Source organism: Drosophila tropicalis, unplaced genomic scaffold (assembly GCF_018151085.1).
Source record: "Drosophila tropicalis isolate 14030-0801.00 unplaced genomic scaffold, ASM1815108v1 contig_443, whole genome shotgun sequence".
Classification (NCBI taxonomy): domain Eukaryota; kingdom Metazoa; phylum Arthropoda; class Insecta; order Diptera; family Drosophilidae; genus Drosophila; species Drosophila tropicalis.
The window spans coordinates 5,614,750-5,632,933 of NW_027172907.1; the positions used below are offsets into that span (position 1 = coordinate 5,614,750).

At 38.7% G+C, this 18,184-nt stretch overlaps 2 protein-coding genes across 3 annotated transcripts in view; both read left to right on the forward strand.

The window, feature by feature from the left end:
* The window catches only part of Eip78C (Ecdysone-induced protein 78C), a 46,562-nt gene that overhangs the window by 22,724 nt on the left and 5,654 nt on the right, over positions 1 to 18,184 (forward strand). The window lies entirely within an intron of this gene.
* On the forward strand, positions 15,548 to 16,178 carry LOC137573998 (probable chitinase 10). Its single transcript, XM_068286104.1, has 2 exons — positions 15,548 to 15,566; positions 15,655 to 16,178. The coding sequence occupies exons 1-2, from the start codon at positions 15,548 to 15,550 to the stop codon at positions 16,176 to 16,178; spliced, it is 543 nt and encodes a 180-aa protein (XP_068142205.1).

The window sequence follows — 18,184 nt, forward strand, 5'->3', positions numbered from 1 at the left end:
CTTCTGCTTCATATCTCTTTTAGTTTTGCTACTAAATTAAATCAAAACTGGCAGCGTGTTAAAACGTGCCCGGAATGGATGTTCTTGTCTTGGGTTACCTCGCAATCCAAAGGCAAAAGGAAATCACCACTTGAGACAACGATGGCGACGACGACGCGTGCATGGGGTCGGATCGGTCTAAAATGGGAGTGGGAATGGAAATGAGATTGGGAATGGGAATGGGTATAGTAATGGCAATGGAAAAGAGAAGGCGGAGGAGGAGAAGGATGAGTATGATTAGGGCAGGGCCAGCTTAATGCAATTTTTAGTATGTACTTACTGCAAATGTTGCGTGTTGTAAATTAGTTGCTGTTGATGAGTGGGAGGAGTGGCAGGAGGACTCACCATAACGGGTAGCTGCTGCAAGTCACCAGACCTCTCCATTTACGCCCATCTTTAGCCTGTTAAACTGCCAATTACTTGCTCAAAGATTACATACATATATTCCAAAGAAAACAACAAAGAACAGCTTAATACTTATAACTAAAATATAAGAATTCATTTAAGTGAATTTCTTTCTTTTTTCGCCCGTTTCATTTAGATCAATTAATTGATTGTTCCATTGTTGGACTTAACATTTTAAAATCAAAATTATCCTTACAACTTTTTCTAAAGTTCATCAAATATGGGAAAACTTTCTTAAATAACAAATTTTTAACAGACATTTTCATTCGTTTTTGTTTTTGTGTTCTGAAAAGTTTGTTAAACTTCCTCTGCTTAAGCTATGTCAATTTCAATTAAGGACCAATTGGAAAATACAGAAGGAGGCAGAAAATTTTTGAAAAATATCCTAAAAAATTGTTATTGTTTGAAGTTTTTAAAGTTTTAAATTGGCAAGCAATGAACTTGCGAATAATTTATGAAACATCGACATACATTTGAAATTTGAATTGTTCTGAATTTTGGTTTTTCGTTTACTTTCTTGTTTTGGGGTTTTTTCGTTGGTTTTATTCTGGGTGTGCGTGTGTTGTGTGTATGTGTTGGTTTTTTGTGAAAGTTGCCAAAAAGAAAAACGACTGGGAAAAACAAATTGAAGCTGCAGGAAATTGTCAAGCCTGGCATCCTGTTTCGGTTTCCCTTGGGGCAGCATAAACGAACAAAATCGAAACCAAACGAAATGCAATCAAGTTGCCAAATACATGACATGAAAAGTTACTTCCTTATTGCAAAGCCCCACAACCTACACACACATAGGCACACACACACACTCACATATACACCATACAGACGCATATGAGCAGCATCTAAGCCAGCAGCTAAATTAAGGCTTATGTAACTGCCAGCAGCAAAGGCAGCAACGCCATCTTTTCGTTTAAATAAACGTTGCCAAACTGCAGCAACAACAAAAAATGCAAATGCATCTAACACACACACAACATGCATACACATCTACATACATAGGACACATAGGCACCGGTTAAGCAGCTTTTCTATGTGAGATTGCAGCAGATACATGCAACATGAAACGAATCTTGTTACTCAATTTCAATTGGTTTTTTCTTGCGCTGCGTTTCCTGCTGCAATTTGAAAGTTCTGCTTTAGCAGCAGCAGCAACAGCAACAGCAAGTGAACTGCAGCTGTTGAAAAGCTCGCTCTCTTCTTTAACGGCTCTCTCTCTCGCTCTCTCTTTCTCCCTCTCAACATTACCCACTGTCTCTTGGGGCTCTCTCTCGTCGCTCTGTCAGCCAGCTTTACCGCTTTTCATTTCTTTGTTTTGCTTCTTGTATTCTTCTCATGCTGCCGTTGTTGCTGCTGCTGCTGCTGCTGATGTAGCTGTTGCTGTTGCTGTTGCTATTGTAAAAGCTTTCAAGACTGTCGCAGTTGACGCCAGCAACAGCAGCAGAAACAGCAGCAGCAGCAACAGCAGCAACCGAGCAACGTTTGACTTCGTTTCGCTGTCGTTTTCAGTTGTCTCTCGTTGCTCGAAGCGCGCGGCACGCGAATGCTCCTCCAAGAAACACGACAACAACACCAAATAGCAACGGCAACAAGCAATAGCAACAATAATACCAACCATAGCAAACAAACAAACAAACAACAACAGCTAAAAGCAACAAATTTCGTTTCGCATACGTTTTGTGTATCAAATTTTTGTGTTGTCGTTCTGAATATATAACTATTTATATATATATATATGTTTTTATTTTTTTTTGGTTGTAGTCCTTCAGCCACCAACAAAAAAGTGCGTTAAATTCAATCGCAAAATTGACGCGTGTTTTTATATTTATTTTGTGTTGTTGTTTATTTATTTTTTTTTTCTTGTGTATGGTGTTCGTATCGTAAATCTTTAACTATTGCTATCTCGATCGCACCCTGTTGCATAAATTGTGCGATTTGAATTACAAAACGATTGGAAAACAGAAGAAGAACCAACCAACCAACCAACCAAACCAAGCGGAGCAACCAAGCATCTCTTCTTTGTCATTCAACGTAAGTGACAGTGAAGAAGAAAAAGTCACCCAAAAAAAAATACCCCCCACCCGCAACAACTAAAAAAAAAAATAAGAAAGAAAAAAAGCAGAGCAGTAAAATTAAAACAGAACGTTTCGTTTATTATTGAGGGGGGTTGTTGCTTCTTCTTACTTTTTTGTTTTGTGTGTGTGAAGTTTTTAAGTGAAGTTTTTGAAATTCGAACGTCACTGTTAAGCAAGAGGAAGGCAGAGAGAGTGAGAGGCAAAAGAAGCCAACGGCCAACGACCAACGACCAACGAGCCAACGTCAATAAGGTAAAGCCTATTTTTGGATAAATCAAGCAAATCTACCGCTTGCCGCACTCTCAACCGCTAGTCCCTTCCCCTCCCATACACCTCTCAGACAGGACATACAGATTGTGTCCGAATGAATTGGTAAATTTTTGTTGTTGTTTTGTATCGGATTTTCCCTGACCAGATATATATTCATGACTTTACTTTCCGAACACACATATGTGAACGCATATGCGGCGTATACTTGATATTAATTGAAATTATCATATGTTTGTAATCAAATTAACATTTCCCTCCAGCACCAGCAGCAACAACAACAACAACAACAACAACTGCAACCAGCAGCACACTCCGCTATCTCTGTACACTTTTTTTTTTTTTCGAATGACTAATAAATCATTCACTCACTCACTCTCAGGTTCATTCACATTCACATAAAACTTCCTGTCTTTGTTGCAACAATTTTTTTTTTACTTCCTATTTGGATTTCGCCTTTAAATGCAAAAGAAACAAACTGGTTTAAATGGCCAAGCAAAAACAACAACACGAGAGAAGAAAACTGGTTAAAAGAGTTTTGTATTTTGATTTTTCTGATTTGGGAATTGCATTTGCATTCTTTCTCCCTATCTCTCGTTCGCTCCATCACACATGTATGTATGTATGTATGTACATACATTGCGAAGAGTAACTTTGCTCTCTGTCTAATCAGAACCGGAAACATAAAGTAAATGATCAGGACAGGTGCACAGGCAAGTGGTCTAAAGAGCCTGAAGATTCAACAGAGCCAAAGAGCGTGCTTCCAAAAGGAATCTCATTTGCAGCTGCCTTCCATTTAACTATTTGTTAAATCACAGCTAAAACAAAACAAAATAGAATAGATATATCTGTATATACATATAGAGAGAAAGAAACAGAGAGAGAGAGTGAGAGTGTGCGAGCGAGAGAGATGCAAGTTTATAGTCTGAAATGACTATGAATAAATTAGTTTCTATTATGTATGTATACATAATATTTGCATACACACAAACATATGGGTCGTAGGCCTCGAGGCCAAGCATAAAATAGTTGACAAATTCGCAAACTAAATACACATAGAGATACAGATAGATAGACAAACACACGCACACACACACCAACACACAAACATAGATAGATAGATAGATAGATAGAGAGAGAAAAAGTGTGAAGAATAAGAGGCTTGGGATGGGGAGGAGAAGGCCTCTCTCTGTGTGTGTGTGTGTGTGCACTTGTTTGTTGAGTTCATTAACATTAAAATTTTTGTGTCCTTGTAAGTTTACTGGCCTATGCTAAATGCCTTTTTAGACTAGATGATACTCTATCAACTTTGATATTAAATGCTTTTGGATTATTATAACAACATTTACAAAATATTAACTAAAACTGGCTTAAGCTCCTAGCAATTAAGGACCATTAATATTTGGAGTTAAGAATCTAAAGAAATGTATTGACTCTCAAGATAGTTTTCTTTTCTTTCACGAACATTGGCTTAAAATTGTTCTAGCTACTGCAAAGTAGTCGCCTCTAAACGATATTCATAGGAAACTATGAAACATATACAAGGATCTCATGCAAACTAGGATCTTTTATTTGTAATACCAGATAAATAATATCTTAAGGGGGTGTAGATTTGGCATCTTAAAAGAAAATTGATAATTGGAGTGAGAACTAACAAGAAATGAATCACTCTTGACTTAAACAAAGTATACAAATAAAAAAAGGGACAGGATCTGCAGATCTCTTAAGAATAATGAAAATATAAATGCATACATACATATATGGCCAATGGGTCTCAGGTGGCAATAGAAATTGTTTCTATGCCACAAACTGGCAACTTCATCAGGTTTCTCATTATCATCATCGTCATCATTATCATCATCATCGGCATTGCCATCATCGCCATCAAATGCCAGTTGAAACGTAGCGAAGCGAACAAACGAACAAACGGTATTTGTAGTAAAAAAGCGGCCAATAAACTGAACGCGTGCGGTTCAAGGTTTGGCCAAAGCCAAAATGAAACTAAAACATTCAAGCAACAACAACAGCAAGAAAAGCAACTAACAGTGATAGAGATAGAGACAGAGGAGACGGTGGAGATAGACCGAGAGACAGTCGGACGTACAGACAGACAGACAGACAGACAACACCGACAGAATGAATAACAATTAAATCTCACAAAAAAAGCATGAAATCATCTGCCCACAACCAACAACAACAGCAACAACCAAAAAAAAAAAAAAAAAAACTAGCACAAAAACTTGCGAGTAGAAAAAAATCAAGAAGAAGCAAAAGAAATAGAAACAAATATACATATATATAATTTTATATGAACAGCTGAGCCCAGTTTTAGCAGATAGTGGCTAAAAAGCTCATTGACCAAAAAGAAGAAGAAGAAATAAGACTGAAAAAGAGACGCTCACTTTACTTCACTTCACTTGGCGCTGTGTTTTAACCGTTATGCCAAGTCAAGCGCCCCATTAACAGTTAAGTCAGAGGGGCAATTACCCAGGCTTTGAGGTTGTAATTGGCTCAGCAGGCACTGGCAAAAGATGCTGCTGCCGCCTGCTGCCCCTGTTGGTTCCTAGTTGCTCCTCTCCAGCAACAACATGCCCCACCTCGATCATCATCATCATCATCATCATGGCAATAATTCAGCTTAAAAAAAAGAGAAAAATGATTTTTCGGGCACACGCTTCCTCATTAGATGATTATGCTGGGAACACACACACACACACACATGTGGGAATGGCCACTGGAGCGGAGAGTGGAGTGGAGTCGAGTGTGGAGTGGAGCAGCCCCAAAGAGCTGTGGGACCCGGCCGGCTTTAGTTCAAGTTCTGCTGCTGTCGCTGTCGCTGCCGCTGCGACTGTCGCTGCTGATGTTGCTGTTGTTGTTGTTGTTGTCTACTTTATTACAAAATTGACCTACATATTTTGCTCAATGTATGAGTGGCCATTATATAGCCATAGATACAGATACAGATACAGATACATTTGTATCTGATTATGCCACTATGCGTCTCTAGCTCGTCTTCTGGTCCCCCCCTCAGCTCACCTCTCTCCCTCTCTCTCTCTCTCTCTCTCTTTCTCTTGTTGTGTATATTTCTTGTTATTTATTCATTATTATTATTTTGGTCTCTTTCATTTTTTTTTTTTTTTTTGTTTTGTATTATTTGGGTTCGTTGGTTGACATTAATGAACTTATATGGTTGAACGATTTCGATTTGATGTGTCAACAATTTACCCTTGGGGTGTAAATACAACTAGAAAGGGAACAAAAACTAAACTGACAGACAACGCAGAGTGAATGTGCACAAGAGAGAGAGAGAGAGGAGGGGAGCAAGGAGAAGGCAAAGAGATTTGACTTGAGTTGAGTTGGTAACCCAGTTAGGATTAGATGATGTCAGATTATTACAATTTCTTATATTCTTTAAAATATCACCGAAAGGTCTCAAACAAAATGAATCTCAAATATGAATGTATGACAAATTTATTGTTATCAAGACTTTCTTACAATCAAAGGAATCGAAATGAAATTCCATGCTCATACAATTTGTCATCAACAATTTTACAAGATTCCTTATGACTACTCAAATTACTGCAATAAACAATGACTTTAAAAAGAAACTAAAACAATTATTATTGTTCTTAAGAACTTAAGGCCATATTTTAGGAATTTCCCTTTACGTTTAAGTGTTTAAAACTTTTAATCTACAAGGATACAAAAGTTATGGCGATATGTAATCAAATTTTAATTTCTTTGCTTGAAAGTTTAATCAATTGTTATTATCTCAGCGACTTTTTCAATGTCCATGACCATCAAATTTGATCATCATTTGTTAATATTAATATTATCATGTAAAAAGGCAGTCAAAATCGAAGGTTTAAAAGAAAACGTTAAGACGAAGGCTCAAATACAAATCTGAGGATGGCATCTTTCAAAAAGGATCTGTTATATAATAAATTCAGTGCCAGCTGATGGCAATTATTTCATGGCACGATCTTTCGATTCTCAGAACTTTTTTTTTTTTTTTGCTGCCAAAAGCAAAATCCAAATGGCAACTTATTTCAAATTGAGTTTCTCTTTCGGATTCTTGCCTTCTAGAAGCTTTAACTTGTTAGTTAATAGAATTCTTGTTCCAATTGAAGGCAACTATTGGCCATTCACCGAAAGAATTCGTTTTCAATGGGTATAGATACAAATGTATATCAAATTTGTTAGCCCTCATCATAATTGACATTTTTGTGCCAAGAATAATACCGCAAAATGTTTTAGTTTTATTTAATTTTTTTTTTCTTTTGGTCGACTTTTTGTGTATTGTCGGTTTTGGGTTTTCGGTTTTTGGTTTTTGATTTGTACTGGCAGCCAGCCGCCACAATGTGATACGGTTGGCTGCATTGGCAGGCCAAGATACAGATATGAATGCAGTTAGTAACAGAAAAAGAAGAAGAAAACCAGCCAAGAAATGACCTCTAAATGGAAAGAAAAAGAACACAAAACAAAGAGACAGGCAGACAGACTAAGACTAAATGATGGCCAGGGGGGATTGAGGGAATTGAGGAGGGCAGCAGAGTGTATGATAGGGGGGTATGATGTTTCTTTAGAATCATGTGGCAACAAGGTGCAAGGAAGCATAACCACAATAGAATCATAATTATGTTGGTGATGTTGATGAGGTAGAAACAAAGACCGGGGCCTAAATATCTGTTTAATAAGTGCATGAAAATGTTGAAAGTTGACGACTGACGACTAACACAACCGACAAGGTAAGAAGTGTGCTGAATGAACAGCAACAACAATTACGTTGTTGCCTGTCATAGAAGAACTTGCTACTCCTTCATTTCCATTTACAATTTTCAATTCCATTTCCATTTTGCATTCAATGTGCTAAACAGAACAGAACAGAAGAGAATAGAATATAATAGAATAGAATAGGGCAGAATGGAATGGAATGGAATGATATAGAATAGACAGGGCCGTCGTCTTTTGACTGTTCGAAGAGATGAAAAAGTGTGTGAAAAGCGGTGGGGGGGAAGAGAGTATGGGCTAGAACGGTCATACGGTTGTGTATTAGTAGTAAATGCAGTGAACTTTTCTTAAGGTAATCGAGGGAGGAGGGGTTAAGGGTGGAGTAGCCACAGACAACGTCTTTATCTCGCTGCTGCTGTGTGTGTGTGTGTGTGTCTGTGTTGATGAGCCTATTAAATGGCTGTTGATGGCTTTTAACGTTTGCGGCCGAGGCTGAAGCTGAGGTTGAAGGCCTGTTGTTGTTGCTGTTGTTTCTTTCGATCCGATTGAGATGAAGATAAAGAGTCAGAGTCACTTGTTCTTGTTGTTGCCTGACTAATGACTCTCTGTGTGTGTGTGTGAGTGTGTTTGCCCCAAAAACAAAAAAAAAAAAAAAAAAACACAGAATACAAGTTTAAAGTGGGTTAACATCAACGTTAAACTTTACCGAATCGGGGTCGTTTTGCTGGAAAATGCCATGTAAAAGGCAATAAACTATAAACAGAGCTAATTGAAAGCATTTTCATTGCATTTTCCCACCATAATCAATAATGAGTAAGGAAAAGGCTAACTGCGGGCTAACCTTAGTCTAAATGAAACAAAAACCAAAGAGTCTGCATCTGCTCTATATCACTTCGATCTACCTAAATGAAAAAGGATACTTTCTTTCTAAAGATCAATGAAAATTTGAATTCATGAATTACAAAACTATTCTAATTACTTAAAAACTGGCCAATTATTCATTTGAATGAAGTTTGATATATTGTTTTCTCTAGCATACCAAACTAAAGGAAAACCCAGGAAAACAAAAATGACTGCGGTTTGCTATTTAGTATTAAAATAAAATGGGTTAACTCACAGTGTCTATGTCTCTCTTGCTCTTTACTCCCACATATTCCTTAGTGTGACCATATTATAACTGCTGCATCCGCTGCAGACGTCGCTGTTGCTGTTGTTGTCGCCGTCAACTCATTAGCAAACAACCGATGAAAGAGTGTGTGAGGAAGAAGCAAAAGGAAAATTGCCTCTTAGAGCCCTGGGCAATTTCTACTCCTCTTATTCTCCATATCTACTCCCATTTTTACTTTTTTATTCTTGCTCCCTTTCCATATTGCAAGCCAATGCAATTTTCACTTGCACTTCTTCGTCGTCAGAGTTAATTTTATTTGCAAAATAAAGCGAAGGCAAACTTTAAATGGAGTCAAATGCCAATGCACACACACACACACACACACACACAGGCACACGCACGTGAAAGGTGACGGGGAGGATGGGCGGAGGGAAGAGGCAGAGCTGGCCAGACGTCTGCAGAACAAAGATTGCACACACAAACACAACAACATCAACAACAACAACAACAACAACAACAATATACAACACAAAAACACAAAAAGTTCAAACGCCAGACAAGGATGCACCAAAGTGCAAACGAATGAACGAACGAACGAAACGTCTGTTGGGTAATGGAGAGGGAAAGGGACAAGGCACTCGAGTCAGACGATGACGACGACGATGACGACGGCGACGCCACAACGCTGGGGGAGAAACAAGCAGTGCTTGAAAAACGGAAAGCAAAAAAGGATTGAACCAGCATAAGAGTGTGGAGATTCGAGTAGAAGAAGAAACAAGAACAAGAAGTCGAGAAAGAGAAGGAGTGTGGTGGGGGGTAGGTGGATGGGGAGAGTCCAAAAGCAGCAGGAGGCAACGCACGTGAAGAAAACGACGTCGACGACAACGACAACGCAGTGAAGCACACACGCACTACCAACAACAACAACAACAAGAACAAGAACAGCAGCAACAGAAAACAACAAAAACAAGTGCATTGACACTTTACGAACGCATGGAACGGCAGACAGACAGACAGACGGACAGACAGAAAGACGGATGGACGGACAGACGGGAACGAAGACGTACAAAGGGTGAAGCACCGGCATAAAAACCGCTGCTGCATTTTGATAGCAGCGCAAAGACCAATAAAGGGATCGACCTCAGCGATTCACAGCTGATCTTCACAGCCAGAAAGAGTCAGTAAAACTCACCGAAAACGACAAAAAAAACAACAGCAAAAACCTTGCGTTCATTGCACTGCCTCAAAATTGCGAAATGTAGAGTGAGAAGAGTGAGAAAGAGATATGGAGGAGCCGTGGGGGGAAAGACAAGTAAAGGAGAAGAAGTACAACAACTGATTATGACTCCAGACTCTTTCGTTCTTTCTCTCTCTCTCTCTCTCCTTGTTACTCACTCTCTCACGACAATGACGATGAAGACGATCGACGATAATCATAATGATGTTTGACGATGACGTTGCATACACAGTGTTGTGTGGCTTGGAACGCAGAAAGGGGACTGAGGTGCCAGAGGGAGAAATAAAAAATCAAGAATGAAATGCGACAACAACAACAATTGCAACAGAAACGAAGAGCAAAGAAGATCATTAACCACGGCGCGACGTTTATGGTTCAACGCACTGTGCAGGGCGCTGCAAAACCAATCGAATCGGTAGCCATTGGCCAGTTGTGTCTCCTGCAACAACAACAACAACAACAAGAAAATCAAATGACGAAGGATGCAGGGGCAAAAATTTAGACCCTTTTGCGGTCAATGATCGCCTCCACATACATACATACATGAGCGTAGCTCACGAGCAAAACCAACGCCATTCCCATGACCTCAAACATAATTAACATAAGATAATGACAAAGATTTGCTGACCCCTACCCACCTTAAAACTTGCTACGCCTATGTGTGGGTGCATGCAAGCGATCATCTCATAATGAAGACAACGTATGGAACCGACTCCTCGTTAAGTTTCATTGACAATATGGTGACGGATCGGCTCATGCTGATGGTGATCTTATTAAGTTAAGGGAATCGAGAGAAGAAGAGACTGGAGAGTGTGCAGGAAATAGACAGGAAGTTGCCAAGGATCACTTAAGATAAAGCAACTAAATCAAGTGCTATAAACTGATTATGGGAAATGACACTAGGTGGTTAGTTAAATGATTCGTTCTTTTGATAAAAATTTGATCTCTTTATGATCGTTTCGGACTTGTCTCTATCTCTATCGTTAGCTTCTGTTTGTCCCACTTGGCCGAGATTTTTGGGTTTGGTTAGCGATCATTGATCTTACCTACTTGGCGCTGTTAATTTGTATTATTAATTCAATCAATCACAGGCCCTAACGCAACAATCGATCACACACACACAGCAACAAGAACAGCATCAGCGAAAAGTAACCGATCGATCGACAGCTGCCTGACCGCTGCCAGCCATTGCCGATCATTGATCTCATCTTTGTAAAGATGTATCTTGGTGTCTCTTTCTGGTCCTATACCCCCCCTAACGACTTCTCTATCTCTCTCGCACTGAATCTTTCTCTACGTTTTCATCTTTGTGGCATTTCGTTCTAGTTTTTGTTTGTGTTTTTATTTTTTTTCTTTTCGCACTGTCCGATGCCAATTCACATTTTTCGTCTTTGCGTCTTGGCGTCTTTTGGGCTCTTGGCTAATTTAATTGTTTGTTTTTTCATTAAGGCGAACGATAGACACTATGTATATGTTGTGGAGGCCACAGATGGGCGGGCGGGGAGGGTCTAGGGGTCGATAGATGGTGGGTTGGACTAGTCTGTGTGAAGGCTTTTTTAGTTCATTGAAACATTTATAGCACAAACGCGCTCGCTTAGTCGGCTTGGCATTTAATTCGCTAATTGCTAATGCGCCCGCCGCTTATCAAATTGGAGCATCGCAAACGGTTTTTTGTTTTTCCTATTTGGTTTTTAGCTTTTTCGGTTTTAATTTAGCCGCACATTTTAGTACAAATATTTTGATAAGACAGACAGGCGGCCAGGCAGACGACAGCACAAAATTTGCGTAACTTGGCATTACTCATACGCCCCGTTTGGCCTCACAAGTAGAAGTCACTTAACTTGTTTACAGTTAGCTTATGCTTCCGGTTGAACCGTTATAAACCAAAACAAAAAACCCAAGGAAGAACAACAACAACAACAACAACAACAACAAACAAAATGTTATTTAAATTACATATAAAAATCAACCCCGAACAAAAAATAAAATTGAGAAAATAATTTGCGTATGCTTAATGTGTCTTCCCCAAAGTAAAGTTCAAAAAACGTTTAATGAGCTGGTAATGCGACTGGAACTGGTTTTTATTGGCGAATTTTGTTCTTTTTTTGGTTTTTAATTTTTTGTTTTTTTTTTTTTGTTAATAATCTGTTTTAATCGGTTGTTTAATTGAAATGTTTATTTGCCACAATAATAATGGTCAAGATAATTAAAGTGCCGTCAATTTGTAATTCTAGAGATGCTAATTGTTTGATATCGAGATTGAACAAAAGTGCACTCAACTCATTAATTTGGTCTATGAGTAAGGCTTGAAGTTTGAATTGACTGTGGCTGGCAAAAATAAAGTCAATATTGTTTTCACTTCACTTGGCCACTTGGTAACAAAACACATTTTCGACTAAGAGCAGAGCAGGAGATTTTCTTACTCAAAGTAAATTCCATTCCACCCACTCAAACTGATTACAACTTTCAGTCTATTCACCAGAAAGCCAACAGCAACATTCAACTGAGACGGTGTTTCAAATACCCCAACTTGATAAAGACTATATACATTTTGACAAGGAGTTTGTTTGAAATAAAAAGGCAGGTTAATGAAACATCTGAAAGATCCACAAAGATCTAGTCTAATCTAGTATAAGAAAGTGAATACAAAGCCATGAAAAGAGATGGAAGTTTTGGCAATTGTTTGGAAATTCTATTTGTTATCAATTGATTAAGTTGGAGCCTTTAGTACCTAGATCTTAATCACAAGGGTACTAAAAGCAAACTTTGCATTATTAATTGGATGAGAAACACATTAGTAAGAGTAAAACAATGTTCGTTGGGTGAATTCACTGTGGTCTATACATAGTCTATGTGCTTGTCTTTTATCTAATTGGGTAGTCAAAATAAATAAAACACAAAACGCCTCACCCAGCAGCCACTCTTTCAACCCGCCTCCCCCTCCTTCGCCAGCTCTTGTAATATAAACTGTGTCACTAAACAAAAATCTGACAGAGTCAGAGCATCATCATAAAGGTGATGAGGGGAGAAGGCAAGCGAGCAAGGCGGAGACAGAGGCAGAGGCAGCGGCTCAACTTTGCCCACAAAATTGTGTCAAATAGATAAAAAAAAAGAGAAGAAAAAAATGCGATGCCGACAGCAGCAGCAGCAGCCACTCCTTACTATTTGGCCCACAGCAACAATAACAACAACAACAACAACAACAGCAGCGGCAGTTATAATTATAACCTCAATTTTGGAGGCATTGGCTTAAAGAGAAAACTGGCCCAAAAAAAGAAAAATTGTAGAGCATTTGAATAATTTTACAAGAATGCAATAAAAAAAAAACCGAAAAAAGAAAAGACAGAAAATGGAAGTAAGAGAAAAGATTGCCCAAAAAAAAAAAAGAATATAAAGTGAAGGAGAAGAGGATTTGAGGGAGAGGGAGAAACAAAAGTAGGCGGCTGCTTTTTATGGGATCGTTTTATTTCTACTACTACATACTATTACTACTACTCTCCCAGCTTAAATGGCACCCAAAAAGTCAGTCAGATAGAGAGACAGACAGACAGACAGACAGACAGACTGACTGACTGACTGACAGATACAACTATTCAAATTGAGGTCATTCATCTCGCTTCGTTGACTGAGCTTAAGTGAATTATGTATAACCATATGAGTAGGAGACGATAGAGGAGAACGAATGAACAAACGAACCAACGAGCAAAGTAAGGACAGACAAACGGGAGGTACAAAGGAAGGAAGGAAGGAAGGAAGAAAGTGGGCAAAGTGTGTGGTGATGGCATGGAAGATGGGGCAGCATCAGCTTATCTGAACCATGTCAATGAAGGCATGAAAAGCTGAAAACAAACACAACAACTAATCCCACCATATCCATTTACACATTTTATTTTATTACAATGTTTTTAGAGTTGTTTTGTTTTCGTTTTTTTTGACCATCTATGGGAAAGTCTTTCACTTGGCCAAAATAAAACGAAAAATAAACGCTTGTTCAAACAACAAAATGAACATGTTAATTGGCCTAGCCTCATTGATTGATCCAAACAGAAACTGACTCACCAGAAGCACTCAGAGATCAGAGATCGACGCCCTCTCCTCAAGCCATTTTACATAAATATTTTTGTCTTTTCATTTCGAATACCCTTTGCCATTTTATTTGGGGGTATATTGATTATGCCCAAAACAACTTGATAATATAAAATCACAAGCAACATGCAGCTATGGGCTATAGGGTATAAGAACTTCGTTATGGAGGAAACTTGGCGTTTTTTGCATTTGGAATTTGGTTTGGATTTCTGTGTGCTGTTTGAGTTTGTTTCATTTGATTTTCGTATGGTAGTAGGTCAGTTCAAAATTTGCATATTTGCTTTGCTTTGGCTTTTTTTCTTATTTGATTTCTTACTCGATTTCTTATTCATATTCTTCTGACAGCGGGGGGAACACGTGCCTTGCTCTATCCCCTCTAACCTGCCTAAGCACCTAACCACCTACCCATCTAGTCACCTAGTCACCTATGTATCTCACCTCCTCCTCTCTCTCACTGTTTGTGTTGTTGTGCCTAAGGCGATTAGTCTTGGACTTTGGGGTCATTTCGACCTGGGATTTTTAGCCACACTTGAGAGTAGATGAAATTTCATTTCGGTTGGTTTTTTTTATTTGATGATTCTTTGAATTTTGCATTATTGCGGCTTCGATTGGCAATTTATATTTTGATTTGATTGGAATTGAGGTTACAACTTTTAATGTTAAAGCAATGATTGATAATCTTCCGTTTTTTTCGGTTAATTGTGAGATGTTGTATTTGTTTCATGTGGAGAAACAATTATGTTAAAATCAATATAAACAAAACAAATAATAAGGGTGATATAATTTCCTTCTAAAAGCAAAAGAACGATCATGTTTTATATTAAACGAAGTATAAACATTGATTAAGCCGCCTCGGCAACCATGGATCATTGAATTTTTGTAGTGATCTGATTAAACCATTTGTAAGAGGAATGTGATACATCAACAAGAAGCCTATTTGTATACAGGCAGAGGAGGAGGCAAAAGAATTTGATCGAGTTTATAATAGTTCTAGTGTAGGGAGAAAAGAGTATGGCAAAAGCGCTATACATATGCTATTGCCAGGAGCATAAGATACAGATATAATGGCCATATCATATCTTCAACGCTAAAACTAGTTGCGATTTTCAATACATAAATCGTAAAAAGAATTCACTAACATTTTCAAATTAACTCTTGGTTGAAGGACAGATTGTAAAGACAGGTACTTGAGGAATATATGTACCTAAAGTGTTGTTTTTTTTTTAACCATATCAATTGGCAATCGCATAAACTAGGTAAAATTATCTGTTGTCTGTGGTTAAGTAAATGGTATGGAGCTCTAGCCAAAGCAAAGGACTTGGTAATAGATCAACTTTGTCTGTGTAATCTTCTTGTGTGCTTCACTTTTCATTTCTATATCTGCATGGAATCAATATTTACTTTAGCTCTAATGGAAGTAGGTAATCTCTTTCAAACGGGTCAATAATATTATCAACAACAAGAATCCAGTTCAATGAGACAAATGTGTGTGTGTACATATTTTCTTATATAATCACACTTCACAGTGCCATATTTGTTTATAAATTGCCCAGAATGTCATAATTTTGAAATCAGTTGAAAATCGCAGCAGTCAAAGAGAAGACCATGATTGGCATACAGGCGGGTAAAGTTGGCTAATATTGTGAGAGTGCAAAGAACATTAAAAGTAATTAAAGGATATATTGTGTTTTTTATAGTTATTCTGCTCTTAGGTGTAGCTGGCAATTTACTTTCTCATGGACTGAATCCAAGTCCATGCGATTCGAAGAGTTTCTGTATGTGCAAGGATCATCAGCCTGGCGATTGTCTGCCCGATTGTGACAATTGCATGGGCTATTATTATTGTGGCATTAATTCCATTGAGCGTAGAAATTGCAGTTATGGCGAGATATTTGATGTCGATTTGAAAGCCTGTCGTCCAGGTCTATGTCCTAGTTACGATGGTGAATGCTCGGCAGTGACAGATACTCCTCCATTGACCACACCAGATACCACATCATCGCCATCGAATGGTGGATCTGGTGTTACGAATCCAAATGATTGTCCTAATGCACCGGTTCGTTGCAATTACCATGGCCAATTGCTGCCACATGCTGAACATTGCCGTTTCTATTGGACATGTGTGGAAAATTGTCCTGTTTTGGGTTTCTGTGAGCTCGGCAAATGGTTTAATCGTGTGAAATATGTTTGTGATTTTCCATGGAACGTGAACAATTGTCCAGTAAATGTAGATTAGTTTGCAATTGGAATATGTGTCAGGGCGACAGTATTTTGTGTGTAAGTGTGTGCATCTGTGCATTTGTGTGTGTGTTGTTTTTTGTTTTCTATTTCAAATAAACAAAGACGCAAACAAAGTTTAGTTTTTTTTTCTGTAAATTTACTTTTAACGGTCATTAAACTGCCACAGCAACAAAAGAGACAGCAACAACAAACACAAAACTACAGCGGCAACATTGCAATAATTTACGCAAATTGCTTGACACAATTTTTAGTGGCTGTTGTTGTTGTTGCCCCCAAGCTGGTGGGCGGTTGCTGTTGTTGTTGTTGCTATTGCTGATGATGTTGTCGCTGCTGTTGGTGTTGGTGTTGGTGTTGCTGCTGTTTGTCGTAGCTATTGCTGTTGCTGTTGTTGGCAAAATTTAGCACGCAACTAACATTTTTAGCTGTTCCAAATACATATACACACACACACACACACCCAAGCCAGGTGCATGCATATGAAAATAAACAATGAGAAAAAAATGACAGTTGTTATAACGACTTGTGTCATACTCTAACCAACGACATAAGTAAATTTATGTTTTATAATATCGCAAGGAAATTTGACATTAGAAATTGGTTGGCCAAAGCTCGTATGACTTTACCCCAGGGGGTGGTGGGTGGTGCTGGTGGGTGACTTCTCTGACATCGTGTGCGAAATAGTTTTTTATCTGCTGTTGTTTTTGTTGTTGTTTGCTTGAACTGCAAACAAAACCCAAACGAAAACTTTCACCCGGTAGTAAAGCCGCAGCCGCATTTTGGACAATTTCGTAACTGGGTAAACACACACAAGCACACACACACACACACACACCCATTCAGCCAGCAGAGCTCCACATGCAAATGTAGAAGTGCATAAAGTGCAGTCAGAGCGTTGACAGGTGAATGAACGACCTCAAACGAGGTCAGGCAGCAGCAACAGCAGCGGCAACATGCCGGAGCTGGGCCATTCATGCACAGCCAAAATAACTATATATAGTTTGTTTTTTTTTTTCTTATGCTGGCATGTCGACTGGAGGTTCGTTTTGGTTCAGTTTTGCTTCTCGGCATGCTAATGGCTGCCCTGGTCAGAAAAATGAGAGAGAGAGATACAGGGAAAGAGAGGCAGAGAGATATAGAGAGAAAGAGAAAGATGAAAATAAATGTGGGCAACATTTGGGCACTTTACGGCTGCTGCTGCTACAGATTTCAGTGACCCAAATCCTTTACTCCGGCCAGAAGTAGGACCCCTCCAGCCACTGGCCTCCTGCCGGTTGTCTGCTCTTCGAAAACGTGTTTGTGTAGCCCCCCCCCACACACACACACACAGAGACAAACACACCGACCGACAGCCCTCCCTCTCGGCCTATCGTGCTTGTCATCATTTGACTGCACTAAATCACTTAAGATGCTTTTAGCTGGAGCCCAGCAAGAAGAATAGTGGGAAAAAAGTTTTCAGCTTAGGCTGGGCCAGCATCGAGTCCGGGATGTGTGTCTATGTGTGTGTGTAATAGATGATGTTGACCTGGACAGTTGAGTAAAGTGAAGTAAAAGAAAAGTGAGTGTCGGGTGTGGGTGTGAGTTTGGGTATGGGTGGGTGGTGACAGGTGACAGGCAGAGGAGAATGTGGAGCAAAAAACAGCAACTACTTAAGCCCAAGCGATTGAATAAGTAATGATGGGGATTATGGGGACCCAAAATGAATAATGCTGAGCATACAGCTACAGAAATGGGGTCAGCTTGGAAAAGCAAAAAGAAAATTCAATTTGTTATGAAATGTGTTGCCCCGTTGGTCCAACCAAGAAAAGAGAACAAAAAACAAAATAATCCCCTTTCCAAATAAGAAAAAAACCAAGACAAAATGAAACAATCTAAAAGTATTGAAGAAGCTTAATTTTACAATAAATTCGACTCTAATTTATTTCATTTTAATTTTGTTTTGAGAACTTGACAAAAAAAAAAACTAATAAGAGTTAAGTTCTTCGAGGATTTTTCCATGATTTT